This window comes from Asterias amurensis, chromosome 20 (assembly GCF_032118995.1).
Source record: "Asterias amurensis chromosome 20, ASM3211899v1".
NCBI classification, from domain to species: domain Eukaryota; kingdom Metazoa; phylum Echinodermata; class Asteroidea; order Forcipulatida; family Asteriidae; genus Asterias; species Asterias amurensis.
The window spans coordinates 13,295,967-13,310,290 of NC_092667.1; the positions used below are offsets into that span (position 1 = coordinate 13,295,967).

Sequence of the window (14,324 nt, forward strand, 5' to 3'; positions counted from 1 at the left end):
ATGTTGTTTTCACAGAGCTCGGGAAAGTACTGAGTATACAGTGCTAACACACATCGGTTATGGGTAAAACCAAAGTTAATCAGGCCCAGTTTGTTCAAGGTGATTTGGATTACCGAGTTTTATCTAGACTACGGTGGCTGCAGCCATACTTTAATACTGACAACAAACCACTGTGACGGCATCAGTGGATCAGCCAAATCGGATTTTCTCTCCTTTTTACTACTATAGTATGTAATCGACATGAAATGGATTATGGGACCCCCTCAAAGACTGTAGTGGAAATTGACTTAACGCTGATGAGAATTCAGAATTACCCATGCAAGGGCACACACATTCTATCGAATCAGAACACTTGAGAAGAAGTCGAAAACCCTTTCGACCCCCTTGTCATCGCTCGAGCGTCGTGTGGCGCCTAATGTTTTCGGTCTCTTCCTGGTTTGATCGAAATGGCGATTGAAAGAGAGTCCCGTTTATCCACGTGTAATCCAGGGGGATAGTGACTCCAACCCTACCGTCAAGGGAATCCCCCTTTCCCTGCTCCATTCCGGACCCATGACACCCACTCAGCGTGAAAGTCAATAGCAGACGCAGCTACAGACATACCTATGATCTCTCTCGATATTGGCGCGCTCGAGCAGAGTGTTGAATGCATGAGTTGGTTTCTTGTATAAAGACCATACCTGCGAGGAGTGTCGTAATGGGTGATCAAATGAAGAAAGTATCCCATCCCTGTAATGTTGTTTTGTTTAAGCAATCATTTCTACCCGATGTGCGAACCGATGAAGCTGATCAAACAACTCATGTTTTAGAGTATTGTTGCTTTGTTTGGCCATTTAATTAGTAAAGGAAGGTGTCACGTTGTAGTCGCTGAATATCGATGTTTTATTTTGTACGCTTGGAAACGTATAAGTGGCTTCATTTTTGGCCTAAGTAGAAAGATCGTGCCCCCAATGAATGAAGAACCGATCATTGCATCAACACGATCCTGTGTGAAGGTTTTCACCAAAAGGGCATCAAGCTTTAATCAAGACGTTCCCTCTTTACCCCCTGAACATATCATATCAACTACTTACAAACCAAAGAATGGACACTTGACGCAAAATACACAAACTTCCAATCACAATTCCCCATGGCGGAGCAATCCACGCGGTTAAACCCGGGCTACGGCAGATAGCAAGACGCCAATTCCAACCCCTCTCGCGCTGTGGGTCTCTTTGGGGCGTACAGCGCAAAATCTCAATATAGCTGGACCGTGAAAACCATGAGTGCCCTTGGATACGCCAGGGCGCAAGACTTGTCTGGCCAGAGGGGAAAGAAAAATCATAACATCGGCGGAGACGATAACGGCATCATTCACCTATATAGCGGCTTCTCACTGAGTCACAGGGTAGACTGTCTGGCGCCTTGTAGAGCAGCCCCTCTATTAGGTGATTCTGTAGGTGTACTAAGGTGTCATTGACATCTCGCTATCTAGTGTGCCTTTTAGTTGTTGGGGCTTGGTTAATGTGTGGGACTGTGACTACATTAGACATTAAAAAAGAACGTGACGTTCTGATGGCTTTAAAGGTGATCAATGTGAATTATTAAACAGATTATTTTTCCATTGGTGCAAGCCTATATGCTTCGTTTGTGAAAGGGCACCAAGGCTTGTTCTCACTGGTAAAGGGCGCCCAATAAGGAAACTGTAAATTTCTACCGGGGCATTTTAAGGACACCAAGGCAATGAACAGGGGGCATAGAGGCAATCGCCTATGTTGCCTGCGTAAAAGTATCAGGCCTGTTTGTGTATGATTTGAAGTGGACATTATTACACAACGGGGAAGGGCAAAATTCCTGCCCTAGTTTGCCTGGTTTAACACGCTGTGGTTGGTATCTGTCAGATGTTTACCATCAGTAATGGTACATCATCAAGAAGTTTTAATCTATGGACAGCACAGCGTGATTAGCCATGTGTATAGTGCATGACTTCCTAGAATTTGGTGCAGGATACCAGACTCTTTAACCCATAGTTAATTCACACAGACTATATGGTTTGTATTCAAATTTCTTCCGATGCTGTCCTCTTTCATGGGAACATTAATGTAATCCAATCCGATTACGGGATAGTCAAAGAAGCCAACCCTTAGAATGTCAAGAAAGTGAAGTAATCGTCTGGTTTCTAAATGGTAGATGGTATTGGTGTAACTCTGTACGAGGTACCGTGGTCGACACTTGATAGAAGGATCAAGAGCCAATCAAATAGGGTCGCAGCCGCGTGAAATAGAATATCAATTTGTGAAAGAGTGCCAATCTCTTGTGGTGCAATTGTTACTTGGGGTAGTTTATATAGTTTGGAAGGGATTGTGTTTTTTTTTAGGGTGCGGTAAATTGGGAATCAGAGCTAATGGTCGTTACCAATCCACTTCTTGACAGGCTTGTTATCCGAAGACATTGCCTCTATAATTCCCAAGACGGTCGCAAGGTCGGTTGAAGACAGAAGGGTTCCGGGGAGAAGCTTTATACCTTCACCGTCTATCATCAAAAGAAGACAAACCCTTGCCATGGCTCAATTAATCCCCACCGACAGAAGGTGATGGCAACTCGACCTCGGGCAAAAGTGATTTGTTTTGGGGTTCCAGATTGCCTCCTAGACTTGTCGCCTAGCGTTGCAAGAAATCGTAATCCTATATTGCATTTCATTTTCACTTTTATTAAAATATTTGCCAGGGCCTGTAATTAAGATACACACACGAAATGAAAATTCGCACTGGTGCAGAATACTAATTGTTCATAAGAGTTAAGATGCTGTGACTGCGTGAATAAGACGAGGGTGAAGCGGGACAATTTTTATTAATTCTTGGGAAGATAAAGATGAAAGTTCGAATGTAGGGCTCCCTGTGGTTGAGACAAACATTATAAGATTGATGAAGCGAATTTGTCAGTCCCAAGAAAAAACGTCTTGGCGCTTTCGGTGCCCCGGGGGGCAACTTGATTGATGAACAAAGCAATACACCTCCGCATCAGTAAAGAACAACATAAGGAGTTGAAACACAAATATAAAGCCCTTCCATCCTTAATCCGTGGTAGTAGAAGTAGGAGAGAACCAATCGCAATATTGCCTGCGACCATTTGGAGAGATCGGTTACGCGCATCCTGGACGAGTTAATTCAGATCGGTTTGGACAGCCGTCTTTCTGTGGGGGCCAACGTTACTCCCCGGGACACGATTGGGTGTGTGGGACCCACTGCGACGCGTGGTCAGTCGCGAGCGAAAATAAGCTGTATCGGATCACACCACCATCACCACCACACCATCGTTAGGGTGTATAGACCGATAACGTGTGCTGGATTAAAATGGAAGCCTTACCGAGTCCCTCCCCTACGGCGACAAGGGGATGAAAGGCCCTGGACCGATGCAGTCTTGAAATAGCGCACGGGCTGATAGTAACTTTCTTGCCGGGCACAAAAGGGCGTAAACACGTGATCTTTTCCATTTCGAATCGGAGTCATACCTTACACCGGGTTGAATTGCCTCGAGGTGTCATATCATGTGAACAGGGATTGCGAAACGTCGACTGTGTGAACATTATAGAGCCGTGTGCAAATGGAAATACTACAAACTAAATCAGGTTCTCGAAAATTATTTGGAGATTTCAAACATCCATTGGTGAATAAGTTTATTAGCTTATCGATGATCTACCCACGTGCTCAATGTGATCTCCTTAAACTGAATGCGTTTTGGGTAATGTTTGAATAGATCATGCAAACAAAGGAGGACAGTTCACCCGTTGTACCATGGTGTGCTTCGACTGAAACTCAACGATTGTGTATTAGTCAGAATAAATCAAGAGAGGGCGCCAGACACCTTTTGTTTTAAAAGAACTGGTACGCAGCGTGGCAGCAGGCGTATAGCCTACTGTTCACTTTTATTATTAGCTGTATTATAATTGTTCTAATTTAGAACATAATACTTTATGATGAATTAAGATAATGTGATCATTGGATGTGGGTGTTTTCTCACTACATTTAGATAACAACTACTGACAGTTAGCACAATTCATATATAAAGTAAACTTAGAAGCAGAATATAAAATGTGGACAGTATAGGACTGTTTAAGCTTATTGAAATGCCAAACCTGAAACAACTACCTTAGGTTGTGTTTGTATGCCATGTTATTAAGCGGGAATGTTTTTCCTATTGTTTTATTTCAAACTCAAATACAAGTTTCAAATTAATAATTAATGACTGTATTTAAAATATTTTTCTATCAAATTAAGTCATACTTTTGCTGAAACTATCCTTCCACCCCTTAATGGTATCCAGACCAAGAAGGTCCATGAAAGATAAACCTCTTCGTACATTCATGCATTATACACTGTGTACGTCTCGTATAGTTGTCATCACCATAATTTATTAAGTTGACCGTTATTATTCTGTAATGTGTTGAGTCAAATTTTGCTATTTGGTTGGATGTTTTGCTGTGGCTCAACCGAGATCTCCCCGATCGAACGAATGTTTATAACTACGTATTTATTGCCATATATGGCCATGCTTAAATGCCATAAAGATGAGTTCTATTTGAAAGCAATCCCTACATAATCCCCCCAACCATTGACAGATATAAACTTTCGCTTCACTACAGACTTCAACCGGAGACTTGCTTCAACCCCAACCATTAAAGTTATCCATCTGTACATAACATTCCCAGCCAGTGCCGTCGTCGTTTGTGAACTTGACTCTCCCCTACGTTAAACCAATCAGGAGTTTTGGGGGTTTTAGAGTCCAATTAGGATCCGGTAGGCTGGATGGGATTAGGGACAATCCGGGTGCGTCTATGGGACTTGATCCTGCGCTTCTTATAAACTGACCTTCATTCAGTATAAGATGTACAGCCATGCGTATTGGATGGGACGTGGTGCGAGCGGAATGGGCTGTGGAGTGAGCTATCACTGAAATAGAATACCGCATACCTTAATAGAAAAGCGGCTCCCCAAAGGACCGTAAGTCGACGCGAGTGAGCATTATAGAATTATCTTGTAATCAGAAACATAATTCCGGAGTCCCATGGCCCAGACGAAGCGTGGCCGTCAATATACAGGTCTCTGTGTGTTTTCCATTTTTCTGGTTGACTGAGTGAGGACGAGAAATGCATCGGCTCTGACGGTTTTTTCTTCAGTTTTTTTGTCTTTAGGTGTTAAAGACGAAAATAGCTGTGTTTAAGAAGTCGTTAATTTGATGAGCAGGTGTATAAGGCGAACCGTTATTAGGAATATAAACTTAATTTGGGAAGCCCGAAGACAAAATTTAACTTGAAATATTAAATAGTCTTATTAATATCGATTAAGTTATCAGATTTTGTAATATAGACGGCTGTTGTATGTCTTCTGCTAAACTTATTTCCTACTGCTATTTTGAATGTCTTTGTGTTAAAGGGTAACCATTTGAAGTATGTTTGCCTGAGACTTTGTGTTAACCGTTCATTGAGTTCAGTTCCTGCAGTTCTATGATTTTTTTTTCTTTTTCTGCGGACAACATGATGTGGGTTTAGCATTATTGCCTTCTTTATACTTAAAAACAGTATCGAAAAATCAGCAGTAATAAACAGTCGTTGACAAAAATAAAACAGGCAAAAAGCACCGGAAGGTATGGTGAGATGGGCAAGACACCTTTTGCACGGCTTCATCTGTCCCTACCTCCCCACCTGGCTTCGCTCCCTCGTGGCGCTCAGTGCCCCGTTCTGCATTTCCTGTTTTGCGCGGGGGAAAATGATCGAATGTGAAGGAATGGCGGAAATTCCGCGCCATGCCTGCCCTGGGATCGGTGAGGAGAACCGCCCCTGTGTTTTTTTTTTAGTAGGAAAGGCCCCAGGGAGTCGAGTGAGTAAAGCACATGAAAACGAGGAAGGGAAAAAACTCAAGATTTTCTAGTTAATTGGTATGGCATTCTTTCAAACGAAGAAGAATTTGTGTGATTTATGCTAATTTAGATTTTGTTTCAAGGGAAAGACTTGTTTTGCCTAGTCTTGTCTCGGGGAGGGCACGTGTAAAATGAGGACGCTTCACTACGTGATATGAATTAACACAGTAACAACACACGTACGTGTGTCTGCAAAGATACTACTCTTATTCGCCCGGTGCAATTTATTTTATTTTTCGCATTCATGTATTCATTTAGAAATATCGCCCACGTCTGTTTTAACACCCTGTGTTTGAGAAACACAAAATCTCTGTAAACCTTGGATATCCATCTTTTATCTGTGAGGTTTTATTACTTGTGAAACTTGATGAGTTATTTGAGAGGAGAAACAGGTGATTTCTATAGAAGGAATCCTTTGAAAACATTAAAGGCACTGTACACTCTGAACATTTTTAACATAAAAATTACTTTGTTATGAGTGATGGAGAGCTGTTGAAAGTATAAAACATTGTGAGAAACGGCTCCCTCTGAAGTAACGTAGTTTTTTGAGAAAGACGTCATTTCTCACTGAAATAATATTTGAATTGAATTGAGACCTCAGCTGAGGTCTCGGATTCAAGCATCTGAAAGCATACAACTTCGTGTGACAAGGGTGATTTATTTTTTCTTTTCGTCATTATTATCTCGCAACTACGAAGACCAATTGAGTTCAAATTCTCACAGGTTTGTTATTTTATGCATATGTTGAGATACACTAAGTGAAGCAGACTGGTCTTTGACAATTACCAATAGTGTCCAGTGCCTTTAAAGTCATTCCAGTTTGTTTTGGGGTTTTTTTTGTTTTTTTTTATTCAATTGCTTCTGAAAGGGGGTTTTAAAAACATGGTTTGTTTGTAGTAACTACAAAGGCAATACATTTTACATATTTAATCGTTATGCTTGATTTTAAATGCCAACTAAATTAATAAAGGGTAATAATAAATAAATCAGACTCTATTATGAATTCACAATTGGCACAGTTAAGTGCCTTGACCCTTTACTTGATCATTCGGACGAGATGTTTTATTCAAGTTAGATGATTGCAATCTTAGCTTAAGAAATTAAGGCTTCTAGATCACCATATTTATTTATATCACTTCCAGGAAAAAGCTTGTATAATTCAGCCGAAAAGAGTCACCCACGATCGACCTCATTTTAATCACAAGAACACCCCTACGTGCCATAATGGTTGACTCCAAATCTAGTTTTCTTTATCTGGTTATTCACCTTGCCTACAACTACTTCTCAGTTTGATATCGTGTTTTGGGGATTTCTGCTGAATTCTCCCGCGGTTTTTCACGGTTGACCTCTGACCTATCCATCGTCAACTTAGAGCTTTCTGCAAATAAACTCCATTAGTTGCTTTCTGTGCGTCAAGTCATTGGAGGTTGTGTTTTGGATTCAGGATTGCATTTTAGAGTCGTATACTTCAGGGACCAGTTGCCTGAAGAACAGCTTTTACATACACGCAACGTTGCGCCACAAGAGATCCGGACAATTTACCCAAGATGCAGAATCCTGCCTTTATGTCTTATTCAACAACATCGCTGAGACTGAAAATAGAATATGTATAATATCGTTCCAATATACCTCAGTCCCCAGTATCCAAACTGGAATTGAAATTCAAGCCAACATGTTTTGTTTTCAGTGGCTTAATTCCCAACCGTCCAGAGTTGACCTTTTCCCACCCCCATTCTACGATGATACAGCTTTCTATTACCCGCTCCTAACCCTGGGTGTTATGTTGTCGCAGCAAGTCTGCTAACTTTGTCAAATTTTCCCCGGCCTAGCCTCTGAGCTCCAGTACAACCGCTCTCTCTCTCCCCAAATGTAATTTGCCTCAAATGTCAACGAACGCGGTAATGTAACGGAACCGGTTCCCGCGCGTGGTTGAATGCCGTGTGTACTATAATAGAGCTGCAGTTTTGACAGTGGTAATATATAGCGCCGAGCTATAAGAACTGATCACGACGATAACCTACAAAATATACATCAAACCCTGAAGGTATAGTGAGTGGATTATACAAAACAAACTGATCGATATGTACACCTGACACATACGAACAAGTAGGTAACTCTATATTAGATTTCTGAAGGAGACAGGAAACAAGCTTTGCTTTTACCTCAATTACTGTCCGATCAGCTTTCGTCGGGTTCCCTTTTTTTGTTTCCTTCTCCAACCAACCTCGTCCCCATCTCAAAGCCCATGCACAACACAATGTACTACACTCTGTTAGTATTATATCCCACTCGACAACCTCGTCCTGCCTTTGTAATGGGATCGTCTCCTTCTAAAGTGCGACCCAAAAATAACATTTTGGTTTAATTTATGTTCATAATCTGCTAAGAATTACCCGTATGAGGTTTAGGCGAACAATGACGCTGACTTTGCAGAGAGCTATAATCTTGCATGGCTGATAAAACTCAAGTGCATTTTCTGGTTTCCTGTTGCAGCTACTGATATGACCCAAACGGATATATAACTCGTTTTGATGTTTTATAAGAAATTTCCCTAAAGTCGTGGATTGTTTTGGGGATACTCAAAACCATTCCTTCGTTGATTGCTTTTTTTTTTTTTTTTTTTTTTTTTTTTTTCATGCTGTATCGAAATCAGAATCCAATCTTCTCGAGCGATGACACTGTTTAATTTGAGAATCACAATAATGACAGAAGATTTTGGTTTGGAGACGAGTCCATTCTCAAGTGCCGCAGACATCTTAAAACGAAGGCACATAATATTGAAGTCCCACTCCAGTGTTTTCATAGCGAGAGCCACGCGTCCGTGTGGATGTTTAATATGAAGACCACGTTTCACATGTCTACTCCTTAAAGGTTCGGTCGTAAATTATCCAAGAAATTAATTATCGTTTAAAGACAAAACGCATCCTCTTCTGTCCCAAGCACGTGTGTGTGTGTGGGTGATATTTCCTCAAAGTCCTTCATGAAATAATTACTGAAAGATCCAGATATAATAAATCATGGGCTCCTGAGATGTACAAACAAACTGATTGGATGCAGTCACTTCCCGAATGTAGGTATTTTTTGGATACAGTAACTGCCCAGACGCACGGATCGTGAGTTATTGGGTATTTTTCAGTGTTTGTCATAATGCAAAGTATTGTTAGACACAGTAAGTGCCGGGACACGCTGGTTGTGAGTTATTGAGTATTGTTCAGTTTTTGTCATCGGGTATTGTTGGCTACAGTAACTACTGGGACACACTGATTGTGCTTTACTGAGGGTATGGACTCTGCAGAGGTTTTCAAGTTCCCTGTTAGTTAATAAACTGTCTTTGTGCAAAAAGAAATGTGAAACAATGAACAAGCATACCCCTTAAGTTTGCAACTCTTTATCCTCACATATTTCAGTTTAGCCTCTTGTTCTGCTGGAAATGCATTGAACCATAGCGCATGCAATTGAAATATAGGTACACTAAAAGTCTCTAAGACCACCCGGGTTGGATTTGACCCGTTTCGGGTCAAAAGGAGCCTGACCTTAATGTAGGTCGGGCTGACCCGGAAACTGGCTTTTATAATTTGACTTTGAGCTCAGATTCTGCGTCATTCTGACCCATTTGTGGGTCTTTTTAACACAGACTCCGGGTCATACTGACCCAGCAAAGGGTCAGACCCCCTAAGACTCCAAACTGGTCCAATTTGAATGATCCGTTGGTGTAACCGTTTTTCGAGGGCACTTTTCTAAAAACCCTTTTCCGGGCCAAAGTGACCCAGCAAAGGGTCAGACTCCAAACTGGGTCCAATTTGAATGGTCCGTGGGTGTAACCGTTTTACTGGGGCACTCTTCTAAAAACAACGTTGGTCTACTTGAGAGAACATTATTTGTAATACTTTTCTACCCATTAGTGGGCGTTGATTGTTTTGTGGTGTTTGTTTGTTGTTTGGTTGCTTGTTTGTTTATTTGTTATTTGTTTACTTTTTTTGTTTCTGCAAATGCTTTTGTATAATCAATCCATTTTATTTTGGTGGACCAGAATAACAGCAGTTATTAAACTTGTTGTTTTTGTCTCCTTCTTTCTTTTTATACAGTTGTGGCCTCGTGTAGCTTTCAAAATGTCCGAGCCTGCGGCTACACAGAATCACCCAATAATGATTTCAACTGGATCGTTGGAAAGGGACCCTCCCCAAGCTGGTACTCAGGGCCGTTGGCTGACCACACCTACAACAATTCCTCAGGTAAGTTGTATTTCTATAATAATAATAACCACAGTCTTTGAATTATGACCCCTGGTTTCGATTTCACCATAACAGTGAGGACTAGTCCTGTCAGATATTAAAGACTGAAGGCTAGTCCTAAGTTAGGTAACTCGTCCTAACTCGAGATAAGACTACCCTTTGACTCTTTGTGAAATCCACCCCAGGATTTGTACCAAGTGACTGGAGACGTTTCCGGGTTATCTTTACTAGTTTTGGTGGATTAAACATGACAAGGAATTTGAGTACTAATAAAAAAAAGCGTTTTGGTCAGAAGTGTCCACCCCTCCTCCTCTCAAACACCAATCCTCTCTCATATTATTTATCAACCCAGTAAATAGAGGACTTCTCTTTGTTCTCTCATTGTTTTGAATTAGTTTTTGTTTATTGAGTGAAAGTCACCCCAATTCGGCACACTCGTGTTTGTGTATAACTTTCTCCTGAAGACGAGCAGAGCATACTGTTCGAAACGTCGAGACAACCCGGTTCTCTTAAAACACTTCTCCTAAATGAGTTGTAGACATGATTGTACCCGCTGGTTTACTTTAATACATGGTTTGTTTTATGACACACGCCATGCAAAGCTTCAAAATGGCATCTCTCTTATGTCCAGTCTAAAAAGAAAAACATGGGCCCAATTAACTAGAGATTAATTAGAAAAACTAGCTCTACTGAAGGGTTTAGTGCACTTCTCCCAAGTGTTTTTGTTAAATTCTGAGTCTGATATAAATGGAGTAGGCGATTTCTCGCCTGTCCTCGTCATGTGGACCCAGTTTAGCGATCGGACCGGTAAATGCCCACGACACCCGTACGTTGAATTCACTCTGTTGAATTCATTACAATCGGAATTGGTTGTTAACAAGTAATGACGTTCCCACTTGTTCATGCAGTATATCAAATTAAAACAATGAAAAGGGGCCAACGGGAGCCGAGTTTGCTTTGTGTGTTTTCGTCATTAAAGTTCATTGACACGGAGTGGCTTGAAAGAGGAAAGCCCTGGAAATAGAGAGAAGGAATGGTCTTTTTATTGCGAGATAATCAAACGATTTGTGGATTAATTGAGTCTGGTGTGTTCTAAAGTGGATTCTATTTAACACTTAAGATTTTGATCCCGTGGGACTAACACAATTTGTACACAGAAGACATAGCAAAAAAATAAAAATAAAAATAGCTTTAATAAACCTCATTAACAAAAACCTCACTTTGTAGTTTTGACTCAACAAAGGGTTGTGAAATGTTTCTATAAAAATATTATTTTGTTAGAATTCAGCTTGCTCAAATTATTGAACAGATGCAAAATATTTGTTCGGTTTAGCGACAACTAATTGTTAAGCCGACCTGAAATTTAAATCAACAGAGAGAGGTATTTACACTACATCTCGATAATTCTAGAGAAAAGATAAGTGACTGATTCCAAACTCAGAAATGTTAATTTGGAATGAAATGAGAGCCTTATTTTATGACGATCGTTCACATGGAGGAACAATTTAGCAGAAGGATGATCCAGCTGGTTGAAGGATCGGCATCCTTTAGTCATTCTCTCACTCTCTAGCCTTGCTAGAGTTTGGAACTTCGATTGAAAGCTAACACGCACCGGTGGTAAGGAAAGACGAAGGGCCTATGGCTTCACAACATCGACCTGAGAGTTGGGCAACTTTCTGCGGCTTGTGAAGTGGGTCAGTAAGGATCCGAAAACGAGCCCCGGGCGAAATTTACTAGTTTTTTGGGGCCCGCGCGAATTTAGGGCCTGTCGTAGTTTCTACCTTTACATCGCCTTTCAATTATGTGATGGAATGTCGGTAAATAAGTACACCTGAATTTTGTGAGATGATGAACAGCTTGTGCCAGATATCGTGTCTAATATAATTTTTGCTCGTTACATATTTTGACCTTATTTCTGCATTCCTAATATGAGGACTAATTCGATGAAAGTCTATACAATCAAACGATGGAATGAATTTGATGGTGAACCGACTACCTGTATCTACATATAGAAATATTTTGTTTTTGTTAAACTTGTTGGGATGGGGTGCTTAATGTTTGTTTTGGGATTGAGGTTTTATTTTGACTTTTATCCGACAAGATAACTACATTGACATTTAATAAATGTAATCTAATTTGCTACAGTGCTCAATTTGCTTAAATGATATGATTATTATTATTTTTTAAATTGACTTTTTTATTAAATTTTTGTAATCGACTTTATTAAAAAAAAAAAAAAAAAACATTTGTTGTTTTGTTATTAATTATAATATTTATTTTGTTTATTTAACTTTGTTTTACTTTTTGAATTAAAAAACCTTATTTGAAAACAACTTTTATTTCGAGCAATCATGTATGGGCTAGTTTTTAACTCAAATCACGGGTACTGGCCCCCCCCCCCCCCACCCCAAGTAAAGCCTGTCACATAAACAAAGCAGTTTCATTAGTAAAACTTTGACATTTATCTTTCATTTTTTTTCTGTTAATTAAAGAGTCAAATGAATTATTTTTTGGAAAGGCTGTTGTAAAGGTCATCGTATTAAAGAAAGCCTGTGAAAGTAATTCATGCATCGCCAAAATGATGATCATGAGTTATGTCAAGCAGAAGGCTCTGGCTACGGACAGGTGTTTTGTTCTAGAGACAATTTTCCAACTATCTTTTTTTTTTTTATATATTGTTTCACAGAGAGAAAAAAATATATATCCGTCGCTAGGTGTAAGGTGGATCAATATCTCTTGAGAAAAAAACACACAATTTTTCAAGAGGTTTATGAAGAGATAACTGTATGATGTTGCCATGGTAACTTATATTAACGTCAAATGCGCGTGATCCTTTTTACGGAATGTATTTCCTCCACAATTCGATCAAATCAAAACCAGAAATATGGATTTTTTTCCAATTTAAATCAGGAGTTGGCTTAGTTGAAGTGGAATTACCATGGTATGGTTGACATGGTTAAGCATGGTTCATTTGCTGCTTACACAATTGGGTTGTGTATTGCCTGATGTACATAACTGAATAACATGGAACTGCTGAAATTCGAAGCATCTGTTTTTAGGAAAGCAATATTTCACTATATAGCTACAGCATGAAAACTAGCCTGAACCTCTGACGTCACACTTAGAGGCTCGCGAATCCATTTGGATAAATGACAGGGGACCAGTCTTAATGAAAACAAAACAGTAACTGCGGGTTGACTTGATGACGCTGTTCAGCATGTTACATACTACTTACAGGTTGGCAGAATTTGGCAGAACACCAGTCACAAACTTTCTTAGACACATGGCAGATTCGCTGGCTTGCAATTTGGCTTACTAATTATTCTATGAGAAAACTGAATTAACTGTTGCGAACTGCTCACCAACCAAAAGGATCTATGGTATAAATGCACTAGAAATAGTAAGATGGCCTGACGTTCCGACCCTAGCATAGTCTTTCGTGCAGGCTGAAATGGCAACATAACAAACATGAACAGGTATTAAAGGCCCAGTCACACAGGCCCCGATAACGAGAACAAAACAAGAACGATAAAAATGCACGCCCTCGATTGGTTGAATTGCTCCACGCTGAACACGCCAAAGCTTATTTTAACCAATCGAGGGCGTGTATTTTTATAGTTCTCTTTTTCGTTCTCGTTTACGGGGCATGTGCGATGACCGGGCCTTTGTGTAACATTAGCAGGGAAGTATAGAAGTACATGGAGAGAGAGAGTGTGTGTCGGTATAAAGCACAATGAAAAACAAAACAAAAAAACAAGGGTAGACAAATTTAGGGAGATAAAGGGGATGGGTAGGGAGGGAAGGGGCTGGTGTAAACACAATAATGGTTATTTTATGCTTAGCAGAAAATAATAATGTATGTGTATTTATGAGACAGCTTGGTATACTTGACCAACGGAGTTTTTGTCATCTCAGCCCCCCACCTGTCTTATATAATCCGATAAGACATTCCGATATAAGGTCGTCATCTCCCGAATCCTCCTCCTACTCATCTATAAGATGAGCTAATTGATGGAGCGTGTTGCATCCTCCATCTCATACATTATTCATAAGATGTCATTTAAGTTGCGTTGGTGGTGATGGGATTCGCCGCGGGGACGGGGGGTAGTAGGGCCCCTTAAGCTACTCCTTAAGCCGTAAATTAACGTATTTCATCAAGAGATTTTCATAGCCGTGGCTGCTGTCCCTTTTGCTAAA

General features: G+C 40.3%; 1 protein-coding gene across 1 annotated transcript in view; it reads left to right on the forward strand.

Annotated features, from left to right (window-relative positions):
• Window positions 1–14,324, forward strand: part of LOC139952454 (uncharacterized) — an 86,413-nt gene that overhangs the window by 53,773 nt on the left and 18,316 nt on the right. The window contains exon 2 of the mRNA XM_071951588.1: window positions 9,981–10,127. Within this exon, the coding sequence (XP_071807689.1) occupies window positions 9,981–10,127 (147 nt within the window). The remainder of the gene's footprint in view (window positions 1–9,980; window positions 10,128–14,324) is intronic.